The sequence below is a fragment of the Rhinolophus sinicus genome, chromosome 17, assembly GCF_057876585.1.
Source record: "Rhinolophus sinicus isolate RSI-liver-muscle chromosome 17, RSI-T2T, whole genome shotgun sequence".
NCBI lineage: Eukaryota > Metazoa > Chordata > Mammalia > Chiroptera > Rhinolophidae > Rhinolophus > Rhinolophus sinicus.
The window spans coordinates 75,804,918-75,818,161 of NC_142517.1; the positions used below are offsets into that span (position 1 = coordinate 75,804,918).

Here is a 13,244-nt window from a genome sequence, read left to right on the forward strand (position 1 = left end):
TAAAGTAACAAAGCATAGAGTCATAGATCAAAAGAGGGCAACACATTTAGATGTAGGACAGTCTAAGGAATCCCTAGACAAGACAAAGTCAAAACAGGTCATCTGAGTTTATTGCCTATTCATACCCACCTCCTTCAAGGGGTTGCAACACCTTTCCACCCCTGTACCACGTGATGTTGCCATCTGGATAACTGTCTTTTGAAATGCAGTCACCCAACTGAAAAATAAAGAGAAAATGTTACTACTTTGGTTTCATCAGTGGCTGTCAATTTGGGAGCCCAGAATGCTCAGGGGATTTTAGAGTTACCTCAAAGATTTCCTGACCTATTCATTTTCCAAGCACTAAGAACTGAAAAAAATGCTCTCTTGTATAGAAACAATGTCTTACACTTAGAATTATGGTCTTGTCCATTTTAAAATATGCAACAGATGCTGCAACTATTAATAAATCCTCATTCATTTAAAAGCATTACAAAATTCACTTTGACATTATTCATTTTTAATATTAACTGAATAACATAATTACGTTAACATTGGCTATTACCGTGATTCATAGATCTAGGTATGCAAGAATCACTAACAGTGTTAGTGTAGGGTTGCCGCTCCAGTTTCACACTACATATATTTCAGACTATAGTATGTATACTTAGCACGATCTATAATCCCCACCATTTTTCTTCAAACTTTAACATTTAGTGTTTATCAAGTAATATGCAGTAAAACTTAATCTGATTCAAAGAACCCCAGACTTGCTTTCCCCCCAAAAGGAAAATTGAGGCATTTTAGCTAGTGAAAGTGGGGTTATTAGTCAACTGATGTGCCCAAATATGGAACTCCAGTTTTGTCCTTTCTTCAATACAGCCTCCCTTCAAATCTCTGCTAATGTAATATTTCAAATCTGATCTTTTCACATCTTTACTTCAACTCTTCAATAGTTTAATTTGTCAATAGAATAAAGTCCAAAATCCCTCCATAACATATAAGGCTTGTCATGATCCATCCTCTCTTTACCTCTCCGGATTTATATCTTTCTGCACTCGATTGCCCTCTGTCTTAGCACTCAAAGTTCTAGCAATGCCAATATCCTGATGTTCTCTAAAGATGTCATTCCTTTTCACACATATTACTTCAAATTATTGGGAAGCCTTTTCCACCTTTGGTCTGGAGAAAATCTACTCATCTTTCATGATCTCGTTAAACATTCAGCTCATTGAAACAAGAAAGAATTATGCTTTTTTTTTTTTTTTTTTTTTTTTCTCTCACTCTCCTCTTCTCCCTTCGGAAATGGCATCACCTTCCTCTGTGTCCCCACTCTACCTTGTGCAGATGTTCCGATTGGCACTTGCAAAGCTGTCAGCTACACAAGAGGCAAAGTCCATGTTATTTGTCCTGGCATCTGAGGCCATGAGAAGGCACATGAATAATAAGCTAAATAAAAGAAATTAGTCAAAAACAAGTTCTTACCTTTTTTAGCTGCTGTGTTTCAAGAAATGGTGCCTTGCTTACAATTTCAGGTTTAGATGGTTCCTCTAAAGTCAAGTAGAGAAAGGTTTTAAGTACGCGTGGAAGAATGAAAGGACATGATGATTTAGCTTTTAGAAAAATAATTCATTTACTCAAAGTACAAAATCAAGAAATAACATATAGAATAGATTTACCATATAATATAGAATTAAGCTACCTAGTTAGTCCACCCCCTTTGAATATTTGCTTTATTATCTTAAATATTATTTTAAATGCTTATAACTCCTTTGACCAAGATATCAATAATGTTTGGCTGCTTCATAAACTGACTATGGATTTGATAGTGAAATAGAGGTTAGTGTACTAAATAGGATGCATTATCTCCTATTGATGACCATGTCCACTTATCAATAACTTCCTCTTTCTTTAGGTGAAGACAGCAGTACACATTAATCAAAATCACAGGGGTAATTTTTTTAAATGCAGATTTCTGAGCCCTACCTTGCTGACTGAATCAGAACCTCTGGGGGAAATTCCTACAAGTCTACATTTTTAACAAGTTCCCTAGGGATTCTTAGGCACAGTGACGTTTAAGAATCATTGCTCTAAAATCATGAGAAATACTAAGCTAGTGCAGGAATGCAGAAGCCCAAGTTTCCTGTGCATCTCAAGCCTTATCTGTAAGTGAAGTCACATCATGAAACTATAAATGTGGGGGAATTTTTTCAGAGTTGGAAGCTGAGATGGACAGAAGCATTTTAAATATAGGAATTTTTGTAAGCATAAATTCTTACAGAGGCTTCAGAAAGAATTGATTAAAAAGTCCAGCAACAGATATCATTTAAACTTAAGTTATTTAATTCTTCGCTGCTAGTTTTCTATCATTGATGAATTTTTATTTTTTTTTAGTTATCTTTAACAATTATTCTACAGAAAAATGATATTGTCTCACTGGCATTGATTTTTGTGAGTTTCATGGATCAGAATTATTCTATTCTTATATAAAGAGGCGAATAAAAACTAGCTATTCTTTCTTTCATAGTATTACTGTTTACCATCTCTAATACTTATAATTTTGATTACCAAACTAAAGTAAATTGGCTTTTGTATATTTATCACTCAATTTTGAATTCAGTTATCAGAAATGTTACCTACCCAGACCATTACAGAAAACAAGGATGAAGACAAAAGATCTTAGGAGAAGCAAAATGAATTATTACCAAAACTATATGCAAAAATGTAACCTTCTTCAGATTAATATTGAGAGTTAATTTCCCCTTTGCTATTATGTTTTATATTACAAATTAGAATAATGAATAATAATACATCTGCCTATGTGTGGAACTCATGTGCTTTAATTATAGGAGGGCCTATTTATTATTAATTCTAGAAATATAATTCTCCTAATATAATTTTCATAAGAGTGATTATCTATTTTCTAAATATGTACCATGTTTCCCTTAAAATAAGACTTAACTGGACAATCAGTTTTAATGCGTCTTTTGGAGCAAAAATTAATATCAGACCCGGTATTATATTATATTATATTATATTATATTATATTATATTATATTAATTATATTAAAGACCTGGTCTTATAGTAAAATAAGACCGGGTCTTATATTAACTTTTGCTCCAAAAGACATTAGAGCTGATTGTCCAGCTAGGTCTTATTTTCGGGGAAACATGGTAGATTGGAAACAAATCATAAAAAGGATAGAAAAATAGAAAAAAGAAATATGGAAGAATAGAAAGGCATAACAGAGACAATTACATTAGCCCAAACAAGAAGTGACACCTCACCACCTGATTTTTAGGCATGTGACTAAAATACTTATAAAAAACTGACAAAAATCTCAAAATAAACAGCAATTTCTGGGAAACATATTGTGGGGGATTAAAGTCTTCCATACATCAGTAAGCCTTGATGTTATCACTATTTAAATGCAATGTCATTAATGTTCATAATTACAACTCTGAGTTATTACTAAAACTTGTGGCTTAAAACATTAAATTCTAAACAGAATTTAATGTTTTAAGGCACATGTCTAACTCATTTGAGAGAGGGATGCAACCAAAATATTTAAACATACTAAAAATTCTTGGGGCTTAAGTCAGTGAGCCAAAATCCTCCGGGAACTAAAATAAGTTAGTATTTAGTAACACCTCTCTGAGAGCTAAGAGAGCTAAGGTAAGATATGAAATTAATTTTTGTGGTGAATCAAGACTCAAAATTAACAAGAAAAAAGGTATGCTTTTTTTTCTGTTTTCTTCAGTAGCATCTATGCCTGAAATACATGGAGAGATTTGAAAAATCCTCTGAAAAAACCGAGGCTCTACATACAAAATGTGAGTTGGCGGTTTGGCTAAGCTGCATTACTTTCTAGTTCACTAAAATCATCTACTTAAACAGCTGGGCACATACTGCCTCATATGTAGAATATATTTCTCTCCTTTGCTTGTAAACCCTGTGATGCTTTATAAGAGCATAAGCACTTGCTGTGTTATAATTGTTGATCCTTTACACATGGCCAGGTGTGCTTTGTTTCCGTAAATATTTTCTAAAATTTATTCTTATTTCAATAAAATGACACTGTAGCAAACCCAGGGAAAACTGATGAAAGGATGCTTAACGTTTAGTCCTCTTTACAATGTTATTCATCTTTCTATTTGGAAGAGAGTCTCAGTGGGTATTGTGGAAGTAATGGTAATACCCATTGCATTTCTCTGAGTTATTTTCTCTTTAAACTTTTGTTTCCAACCCTCTATATTAACTATATATTCTGCATGTAATTTGCTCTTCTATTAGCTGGTAACAATCGATGAGGATTAGTTGGAGGACCACAAAAGAGGACATGTACTATTTTAGCAAAATTGCATATTGATTCCCAAGTGTTTTAAAAAAATCTTTATATGAATTCTGTCTTAATATGATTCAAGGATTCATAACCAAGTATAGAGGTGAAAGGAAAAGCCATGCCCCAAATTTATTTGCATTATTAAAATAATTTTGTCAAGGGTCTCCCTCAGCCAGGTGAGGATGGAGTGATGAACACAAAACTGCTCTTTATCACCAATAAGGTAAAGTGTTATTGAAAGCCACACACAAGGTAGCTCAATTTGATATGGGAGGAGAGCAGAATAAGGCACGTGTACTGTTAATGTTGAGTCAAAAGTTCTTCTCTCAGTACTTTGCCAGCAATCATCCTTAATAAATCATGATGAACTTTAAATAAAGAATTCTGAGCATGGCATCAGTTTGTTTTCCTCATGAGATGCAAATGGTATTTTTTTTTATATTTAAAGAATCAAAATGAAATATATGGTGTAGGTCTCACTTGTTCAATAGGTCATTTTCTGCTGCCTTCATTCTAAAAAAAAATTACTTGCATATTTATTAACTTTCATGGGGACAGTAGGAGAAAGGATGCTCGATTCTGATAAAGCATTGAAAACAGTATACAAATGAAAGCTCCAAAATAACTGCGTGAAGCCAACCAGCACTGCCCATCACGATGAGAAGAGCTGGTCCAGGTGGACACCAGAATCTGTCATGGGATCAGTCTTCCTATTAACATCACAGACACCAGAGTCCAAGAGGGTAGACAGATTAGCCTGGATTGGTAGCTTTCAAATGCTTTTGTAGAGCTGGAGTTCTTCTGCCCACACCCCATCTTTTCCCCTGAAAAATTATCATGAAAAGACTTTGATATATTGAGTAGGTGGAATTCTAGCTAATGGAGCAGAAACAGCTCCTCACCTCCTCAGCCCTCTTCATTATTTCCTCTAAAGTATTCTAGAAACACAGTGGGAAAACTGCCATCTAATTCAAAGAACTCATTTTACTAATGAGGACGGATGTGTAGCCCCAGATTGGTGAAGTGACTTGTCCAAGGTCAGAAATTTGCAGCCTAACAAAGCTAGGTCTCAGGATAACCAGTGGAGTGATTTTTCCATTACACTGGTGACAGCCATGTGGCAATCTGGACTCCCATATGACCTCGAAGCCTTTTGCACAATGACTGGAATAAAACTTTGGGAACTTTTCAAGGTCTATTCTTACTTTTGAATGGTTGCGTTAACTTTGGAAGTGCATTAAATGCAAACATAGTTTAATTTTGATGCCATTCAACTACCAAAAAAAAATTTTAAAAACCTGTATTAGTGCTAACAAAGCATGTGATTTATTTGGATCTGGGTTGCTTTATGGGTATGATTTCTTGCATCTGAGCTATAGGTTAAAACTGAACAAACAACCCTACATCAGAGGTAACAAAGCTGTCAGTCAGAGCTTCCAGTTTGAAGAAAACCAAGTTGACTTTGCCCATGAGGATGACATTCTGCAACAACCTGATCTGGGATTAGCTCACGTCAAGCATACTCAATTCTGTGGTACACAGTACATGTTGCTAGGTGATTGGACAGAAGGAAACAGAGGACTGATTGATGAGTCTAGTAACTCTTAAGTGACTGCAATATATACATGCATAGAATGAAAGCCTCCCTGTCACAGCTGCTGTTTGCTTCTTTAAAAAGCGACCCAAAGTAAATTCATTATTTTTAAAAAAGTGAGTCTCTATATGCTCTTGTAAACACTTTCTTTACCATGAGCTGTACTGTTCATTTGATTAGATGTGGAGTGTCCCACGGTTTCTAGTATAAAACTCCATTTTCCAGAGTGTGCAACTTGTCTATTTAAATTCTCCCTGGCCTGGAGCCTGGAATGCAAATTCTTTTTCTGAGAATCACTTTGTTTCAACAACATTCAAAAGAGAAGGGGGTAGGGGGTACTATGGTATGTGGGTGTGAGTTTGTTTTCACAATCATAGAAATCCTTTGTATTCCAGAATGGCTTACAAATTTTATCTTATTAGAACAATTGTATTTTTTTTTTCAGATTGCTATACGGCATTTAAAAAAATATATAATCTGAAAATTGTCACAAATGGAACAACCTGAATTTTTTTCAATGTTTTTGTATACTATCTTGATATTTGGTAATTTAATACAGTAAAAACAGCATATAACATTTAGAGTGCTGTGAGTTAACCTTTGTACCTACTGTGGTAACTTCTTCACATGTGTTTATATTCATGATATCATGGCCTAATTTAAAAAAAAAAAAAAAAAATCGTTGCTTTCTTTAGAAAAAAATGTCCCTAGTAGGGCACCATCCATCTTCCTAATACCATCAAAGTGAAATAAAAGAAAGGAAAGAAAACAAATACACAGGACATTGCCAAATACAGGATGCAGATTATTGGGGGTGTTTAGTAGAAGAGGGCATGACTGACAAACACTTAGTATTTGGTTTGATTCCTAAAATAATTGCGAAGGCTGTATGGTTTCTGGAAGGTGCTTTCTAAGCCGAAAGGGAAGCAATTGAAACATGTAATATGCTTTTACAAGGTTCTTCTGGAGAAGAAAGGTTTCTTTTGATAGTATAAGCGCTCTCTGAATCTGTGTCATGAGCCCACAGGAGCTTTGAAGTCCATATAAATACTTAAGGGACAGTACTACTTAGTTGCATAGGCTATTACAAGAGAAACAGGAAAAATCCACAGTAACTTGCTGTAGTAGCAAGACCCTCTGGGTTTCTTTCTTCCCTATTTATTTTAATAATTTCTAGGTGCTGTCAAATCATCAGAAAGCAGAGGGGAAAAAATGAAAAATGAGACCTTCCTCCCTAACTAAAAAACACTGGCATTCTGAAACTGTTGAGACTATTTTTTTTTCTGTAATTACTAAAATATTGTAATGGAAGAGAGGTGGGACTTTTTATTTGAATATTAAAAGATAAAATGCTTTAATTAGAATCTCTCAAGCCACTTATTTACATAGCTGTTTGCACAGTAACATTAACTATATATTATTGTTAAGCAAAGTAACTGTACCATAATGACTACAGTAATTACCCCAAGTTTCTTCCACATTTTTCTTCTAATCCTACTCTACTTTTTTCCTTTGTTGTATTCCACATACACATTCACGATTTGGTGAACTTTTTTATTTTAAGGCAATTTTATAAACCACCTGAACTTTGGAGAAATAAATCAACAGGCACTGAAGGTCAGGGTGTGTGTGTGTGTGTGTGTGTGTGTGTGTGTGTGTGTGTGTTATACACACACACACACACACACACATAAAGCTTAGGTCTCTAAATCACAAGATAGCTTGGAGTTGCCTGTATTTTATTTTTTATATATCAAAATGTCAATTTTATATGGTTCTTCTTAATACATATATACGAGTATGTATGCATGACATGCATGATTATGTGTACGTATCATGTATCTACACATGTATCACAGAACACTTATTTGTACATGTCAGTGAAAGTTAAACATCACATGCCAGTTTTCACTTAGTAGTACTTCATATCACAGGAAATTTTACCCGACAAAGCAACAGAGAACGGTTTAGCTCCTCACTGCAAAGTCCTATTTGAATTTCAGGATTTTTTGTTTTCCTCACTGACAGCATGCATGAGCAGAATAAAGATCGCTAGAAATCCTTTTATATAGATGCCTGCTGTGGAGACACTACAGAGAGTTCAGTCTTCTTTCTAAAGAACATTTTCTAGTACCAGCCATCAATCCCACTTAGCAGTTATACTGCAGACTACTTACTGAACACCTTGACTATGGTAGGTGCCTCAAACACATTGTCCTCAGTTACTAGCATGCACACAAATCTCTTTTCATCACTGATCCTTGCATTACTGATAGACAAGGTGTAGTTTTCTGAGAGGCTCAATCTGTCTTTGTATTCTGGTACATCGTCGTAATGCACACTTTTCTTTGTAGAGGACCGGAAGGCAATAAATACAGGGGAGCCATCGGGCTTTTCCTAAAAATCAAAATAATAATACATTTAAAAAACAGGCACATTCAGATGTTTCAGAATCACATCTAGAAAAACAACATTTCTGTGGCCATATTTTTCCACCAATATTTATAATTGTACCCGAGAAGAATAATTTTGGATATGACCTCGTATAAATCTTCAGTTACCGAAAATCACTCTTCACAAGAGAAGCTGTAAGTTCTTTTATAGGTATCAGCTTAAATATGTGAAAACGAAAGGGCAGAGCTCTAGGAATTGAAGCTTTTCTTGCATCTGGAGGACAGAATTAATGACTGTTTTAAAACTGACAAGGGCTAGCCTTATGTCTAATATAAAAGAAAAAACAGATGAAAACAAACATACAAATGTACAAAATGATATTCAGCTAACCATCACAGCAAGCATACACTTGAGCTGCAAATACTCATTTAGCAATCCTGGGCAATCTTTTGCATATTCATTACTTTAATTCACATACTTTCAATGTCTACACCTTTCAGTTTCAGCCTAAACTGACACAGCTAACCTTTACACATTATTAACACAACTTAATGAGTCTTCATGGAGGAACAGTATTTGCTGCCCCTGTGAAACAATCATGCCCATTAAACAATAGAATCAGATTAATCACTAAAACCCATAGTTTTGTTCTCTGAGTCATAAAACTCAGCTCCAAGGGCTGCCATATAAAAACTTATTATCAAAATAAAATATAATCTTGGCATACACAATTAAGCCCCAAGCACTGAAACATACAAATTCATGTCTTCCTCTGCTCCTACAAAAATTCTATGACCTAATAAGGAATTTAATCCAAAATGGGGACCAATCTCTCTTCTACTTGCCTCACAAGACCTTTGAGAAAATAAAATATGACAAAACATTTTTTAAAGTGCATGGCAAATTTCAAGTTACATTTTAAAAATTATTAATATTACGAATGTTCTGGACTAAATGTTTATGTCCCCACCAAATCCATAGGTAGAAGCCCTAGACCCTGCTGAGATGGTATTTGGAGGTGGAACCTCTGAGGGGGAATTAGGTTTAGATGAGGTCATGGCAATTGGGACCTCACAATAGAATTAGTGCCCTGATAAGAGGGGGAAGAGACACGAGAGTTCTCTCCCACTCCATGAAAGCACAAAGAAGAGGCCACGTGAGCACGTAGCAAAATGCCAGCCATCTACAAATCAGGGGGAGGACCCTCACCAAGAGCTGAATCTGCCAGCACCTTGATCTTGAACTTCTCAGCCTCCAGAGCTGTGAGAAATAAGTACCTGTTGTTTAAATCCTCAGTCTATGGTATGTTGCTATAGCAGCCCATGCTAAGACAATTACTAAGCTAATCTTGGAGTTCAAAAGTTGTAGTTGGTTTAATATCTGAATACAATAATAATATTCACTTTAAATCTCTTTTGTCACAGGTCCGCAATGTAAATCCTTGCCCTAAATCATTCCTCCTTAAGAGAAATGCATTCGACCAGTACCTTAAATTTCTGTGTTCATTCACTTATGCAATAAATAACAGTTATTAAATTTTGAGCATTTAACTATATGCCAGGTACTTTCTTTGGGCTTTCCATGCATTGATTGATTTAATACCCATAACAATCCTGTACGTTGGAGATATGATATTAGTGCCATTTACAGATTAGACAATGGAGACAGTTTGGTTAAATAACTTGTCTGAAGGCCAAGCTGCTGTATCTCAGCAGAGCAAAGATCGGAGCTCAGCAGCCTGGCTCCATGATGACGACCATGTACCACTGTCAACAGCTATTAGATGTCATTTCTGTACCAGAACTGAGGCAGATGCTAGTGAAGAGGTTGGGGGGTTGGGGGGAGGGGTAGGTGGTTACAGAGGGGTGCACAGGGAGCTAGGGCCTTATTCACTGGGAGGTTACTCTGCAGTAGGGGAGAAGGCATCATCCTTCCTCTATGCTTGCTCCCTTTCACTCTTTCCAAACCTGCCACCTGTCTTTTAGGTTACATTGAATTAGAGCTTGTATACTATGTCTGCAAATCAACACTGTTTTTAGAACACATGGTACTCCAAATGTATCTCATCGGTTTACCGCTGAAGCATTTTGCTTAATTAACAATTTTAAAACTGCCATTATTGTTTGTTTCCACAACCATTGTGCCAGTTCAGTTTAGGTGAAAATTATTCCCTGCATTATTGTCAAAAAATGTGTGTGCTCACAGAAGTTTTCACCATCTGTGTTCCATTGATTTGGCAGTAAGCTGGACTTAACAGGTGAATGATGTAGTAGCTTCCTAGACTGGAAGAATTTTAGGGGTGTGAATAGACCTTGTCCTCATAGGCCCTAACTTCACATTTCCACTTTTAGAGGAAACCGGAAATAGTTCAACGTGAGCTGGATTCACAAGAAACCTCAAAAATCATTTGACCCTCAAATCCTTTTCCTTTTCAAACACCTTTTAACATTTCAAGTAGCTAAGGAAAATGTGCCATTGTGTTTAAATAAACATATGCTTACGTTAAGCTTGCAATTACCAAGAGTTTCATGTGATCCAGCCTTGGGAAATCATGCCCCATGGAACACCTTTTGTTGGTTTGGGTAATTAAATTGAGAAATTTTATCAGTTGATGTCACTTAGTCACCCCACATACACCTACCGGGATATCTACTCTCCCTTTCCAGACCCACCTATATCTTGATACTTGAGAAAATATGATTTTGCTATTTGTAAGAAATGGATAAAATCAACAATGTTAAATGCTTAAAGGACCTACCACATCAACACAGTTCTAAGGTAAATACCAGAAATGAGCTTCAAATGCTGATGAATATTTCCCAATGAATATTTGGGTACTCTGGCTACTGGTGTGTCTTGCTTTTGCAACAGCTACACCAAGCAGAACATAAGTACGTAGCAGGTGAACTCCACTGAGCTCTGTCCCATGCTCCACTCACATTACTCTGGAACTCAGCCTTTTCCTCTGCCTCTAAAATTAAAGGCTGAGTTTTATAGACTACTGTGAACTAAGAATTAGGTGTTTACTGGCATTATTTTAAAATAGCATTTGCTATGTAAGAGTTAGGAATTATTCTTTTGACATATTCAACACACGAATTCTACCTTCCTACATTTGTACCACAGTTGAACATTGCCATTATGTTCATTTTAAATTCACATTCACTCACAGAAGAATTTTGTTTCAAAAACTAGGAGGCAATTAACCAAATCCAAGGAAGGTCACACTTACATATTTCCATTTGCCAAACATGAGATTCTGAGGTACATCGAGTCGGCAAGGCATGATAACGGTATCGCCATATGCTGAATTTACAGTGTACAATCCAAGGCCTTTAGGACAAAAAGGGGGGGTAAAGAGAGAAGATTTTAAATGTTTTCCTGAAGTAGCAAAATATAGTAGTCCCCCTTACCTATAGGGCATACATTCCAACACCCCCAGTGGATGCCTGAAACTACAGATAGTAGTACCAAACCCTATATTTATTATATTTTTCCTACACATACATACCTATGATAAAGTTTAATTTATAAATCAAGGCACAGTAAGAGATTAACAACAATAACTAATAATAAAATATAACACAGCAGGATGGTGCAAGATTTTATCACGCTACTCAGAATGGTGCTCATTTAAACTTATGAATTGTTTATTTCTGGAATTTTCCATTTAATATTTTCAGATGGCAGTTAACCACGGATATCTGAAACCTCACAAAACAAAACTTCAGATAAAGGGGAGTTACTATAACCAGTTCAAGATGCATATCTTAATGAAGGTTACCTATTATAATTTTATCTTAAATGGCATACTAAAAGTATGAAACTACTAGAATATATTTACTATTTACCAACAACTCTGATTTAGCTACTAAGCTGTTCAATTTCACACAATTCAAATTTATAGACTGGCCCCAATATTATCAGGGAAGAGATAAGTGTGTATTCCAAGGGAACACAGTGGAATCTGAGGGTGTATTTTTTTTGTGTTTCATAGGAAAAGCATTCACTATGTTGCACAGAAATGTGGAACTGTAAAAAGATTAACATGCATTACATTCTCAAAGCTAGCTTTAAATATATTTGTGTTTCTTATTTGATAATACTGTCAAATTTATTTTATAGAAAAATTTTAAAAGTATTAAAAACTAAGAACTAATACATATAAGGCCATACTGAATTTTAATTATAAGTGGGAAAATAAGCATGAAAATGGCTTATTTTATAGTAGTAATGATTAAAATACTAGTTTTTAATTTTGATTCTACATAAAATATCACGGTAAAAATGTGTTGTATGAAAAATCTTCATAAAGTATTTACAAAGTGATTGTCCTGCATTTTTGGTAGACAATCTAACTAAACCTCAATTTGCTACTAAAGTACAGAGAACTTCCTGGTCTAATGTAATTCTTTATCAAGAAAAAAATGTAAATTATAAAAAATTAGATTGTTAAAAAAACCCACAATTGTTGCCTATGTATATAACATACTATTCAAACCTGTATATATTCATGAGGTTTAATAAAAACTCAGACATTTAACCTGGCCGTAGGACTTAGGAAACATCTCAGGGTTTTAAACCTCATTTTGGTTACAATAATCTTTTAGATTAAATACTTTTATAATTAAGATATGTCCTAATTGGATATAGATTGTGAGGAGGCTAATTTTGTGGAGAAAATGATATTTTGTCCACCAGGTGGTGCAAAAGTGCAAAGCTAAGGCAATTTGCAACACAGAAATCAGACCATCTTAGGACTTTCTGAAGAAAACAGGACACAGTGAATAGCATATTTTACTGTTATTCATTACTCACAACGTGTACAAAATTTCATGTAGGGTAGGAAAATCAGTAACCTTTGTGAAGAAAAAACGTAATAAGATTCCTATTTTAAAATTCTGTCAATTGAGGAAGCTACTTCATTTTAAAGC

At 35.0% G+C, this 13,244-nt stretch overlaps 1 protein-coding gene across 3 annotated transcripts in view; it reads right to left on the reverse strand.

Moving 5' to 3' along the window:
- Positions 1-13,244, reverse strand: part of ALCAM (activated leukocyte cell adhesion molecule) — a 190,931-nt gene that overhangs the window by 37,570 nt on the left and 140,117 nt on the right. For all 3 annotated transcript variants that reach the window (XM_074332498.2, XM_074332505.2, XM_088794429.1), the window contains exons 2-5: positions 11,543-11,643; positions 8,094-8,313; positions 1,465-1,529; positions 130-217 (exon numbers count right to left, since the gene is read on the reverse strand). In XM_074332498.2, the coding sequence (XP_074188599.1) occupies positions 130-217; positions 1,465-1,529; positions 8,094-8,313; positions 11,543-11,643 (474 nt within the window). The remainder of the gene's footprint in view (positions 1-129; positions 218-1,464; positions 1,530-8,093; positions 8,314-11,542; positions 11,644-13,244) is intronic.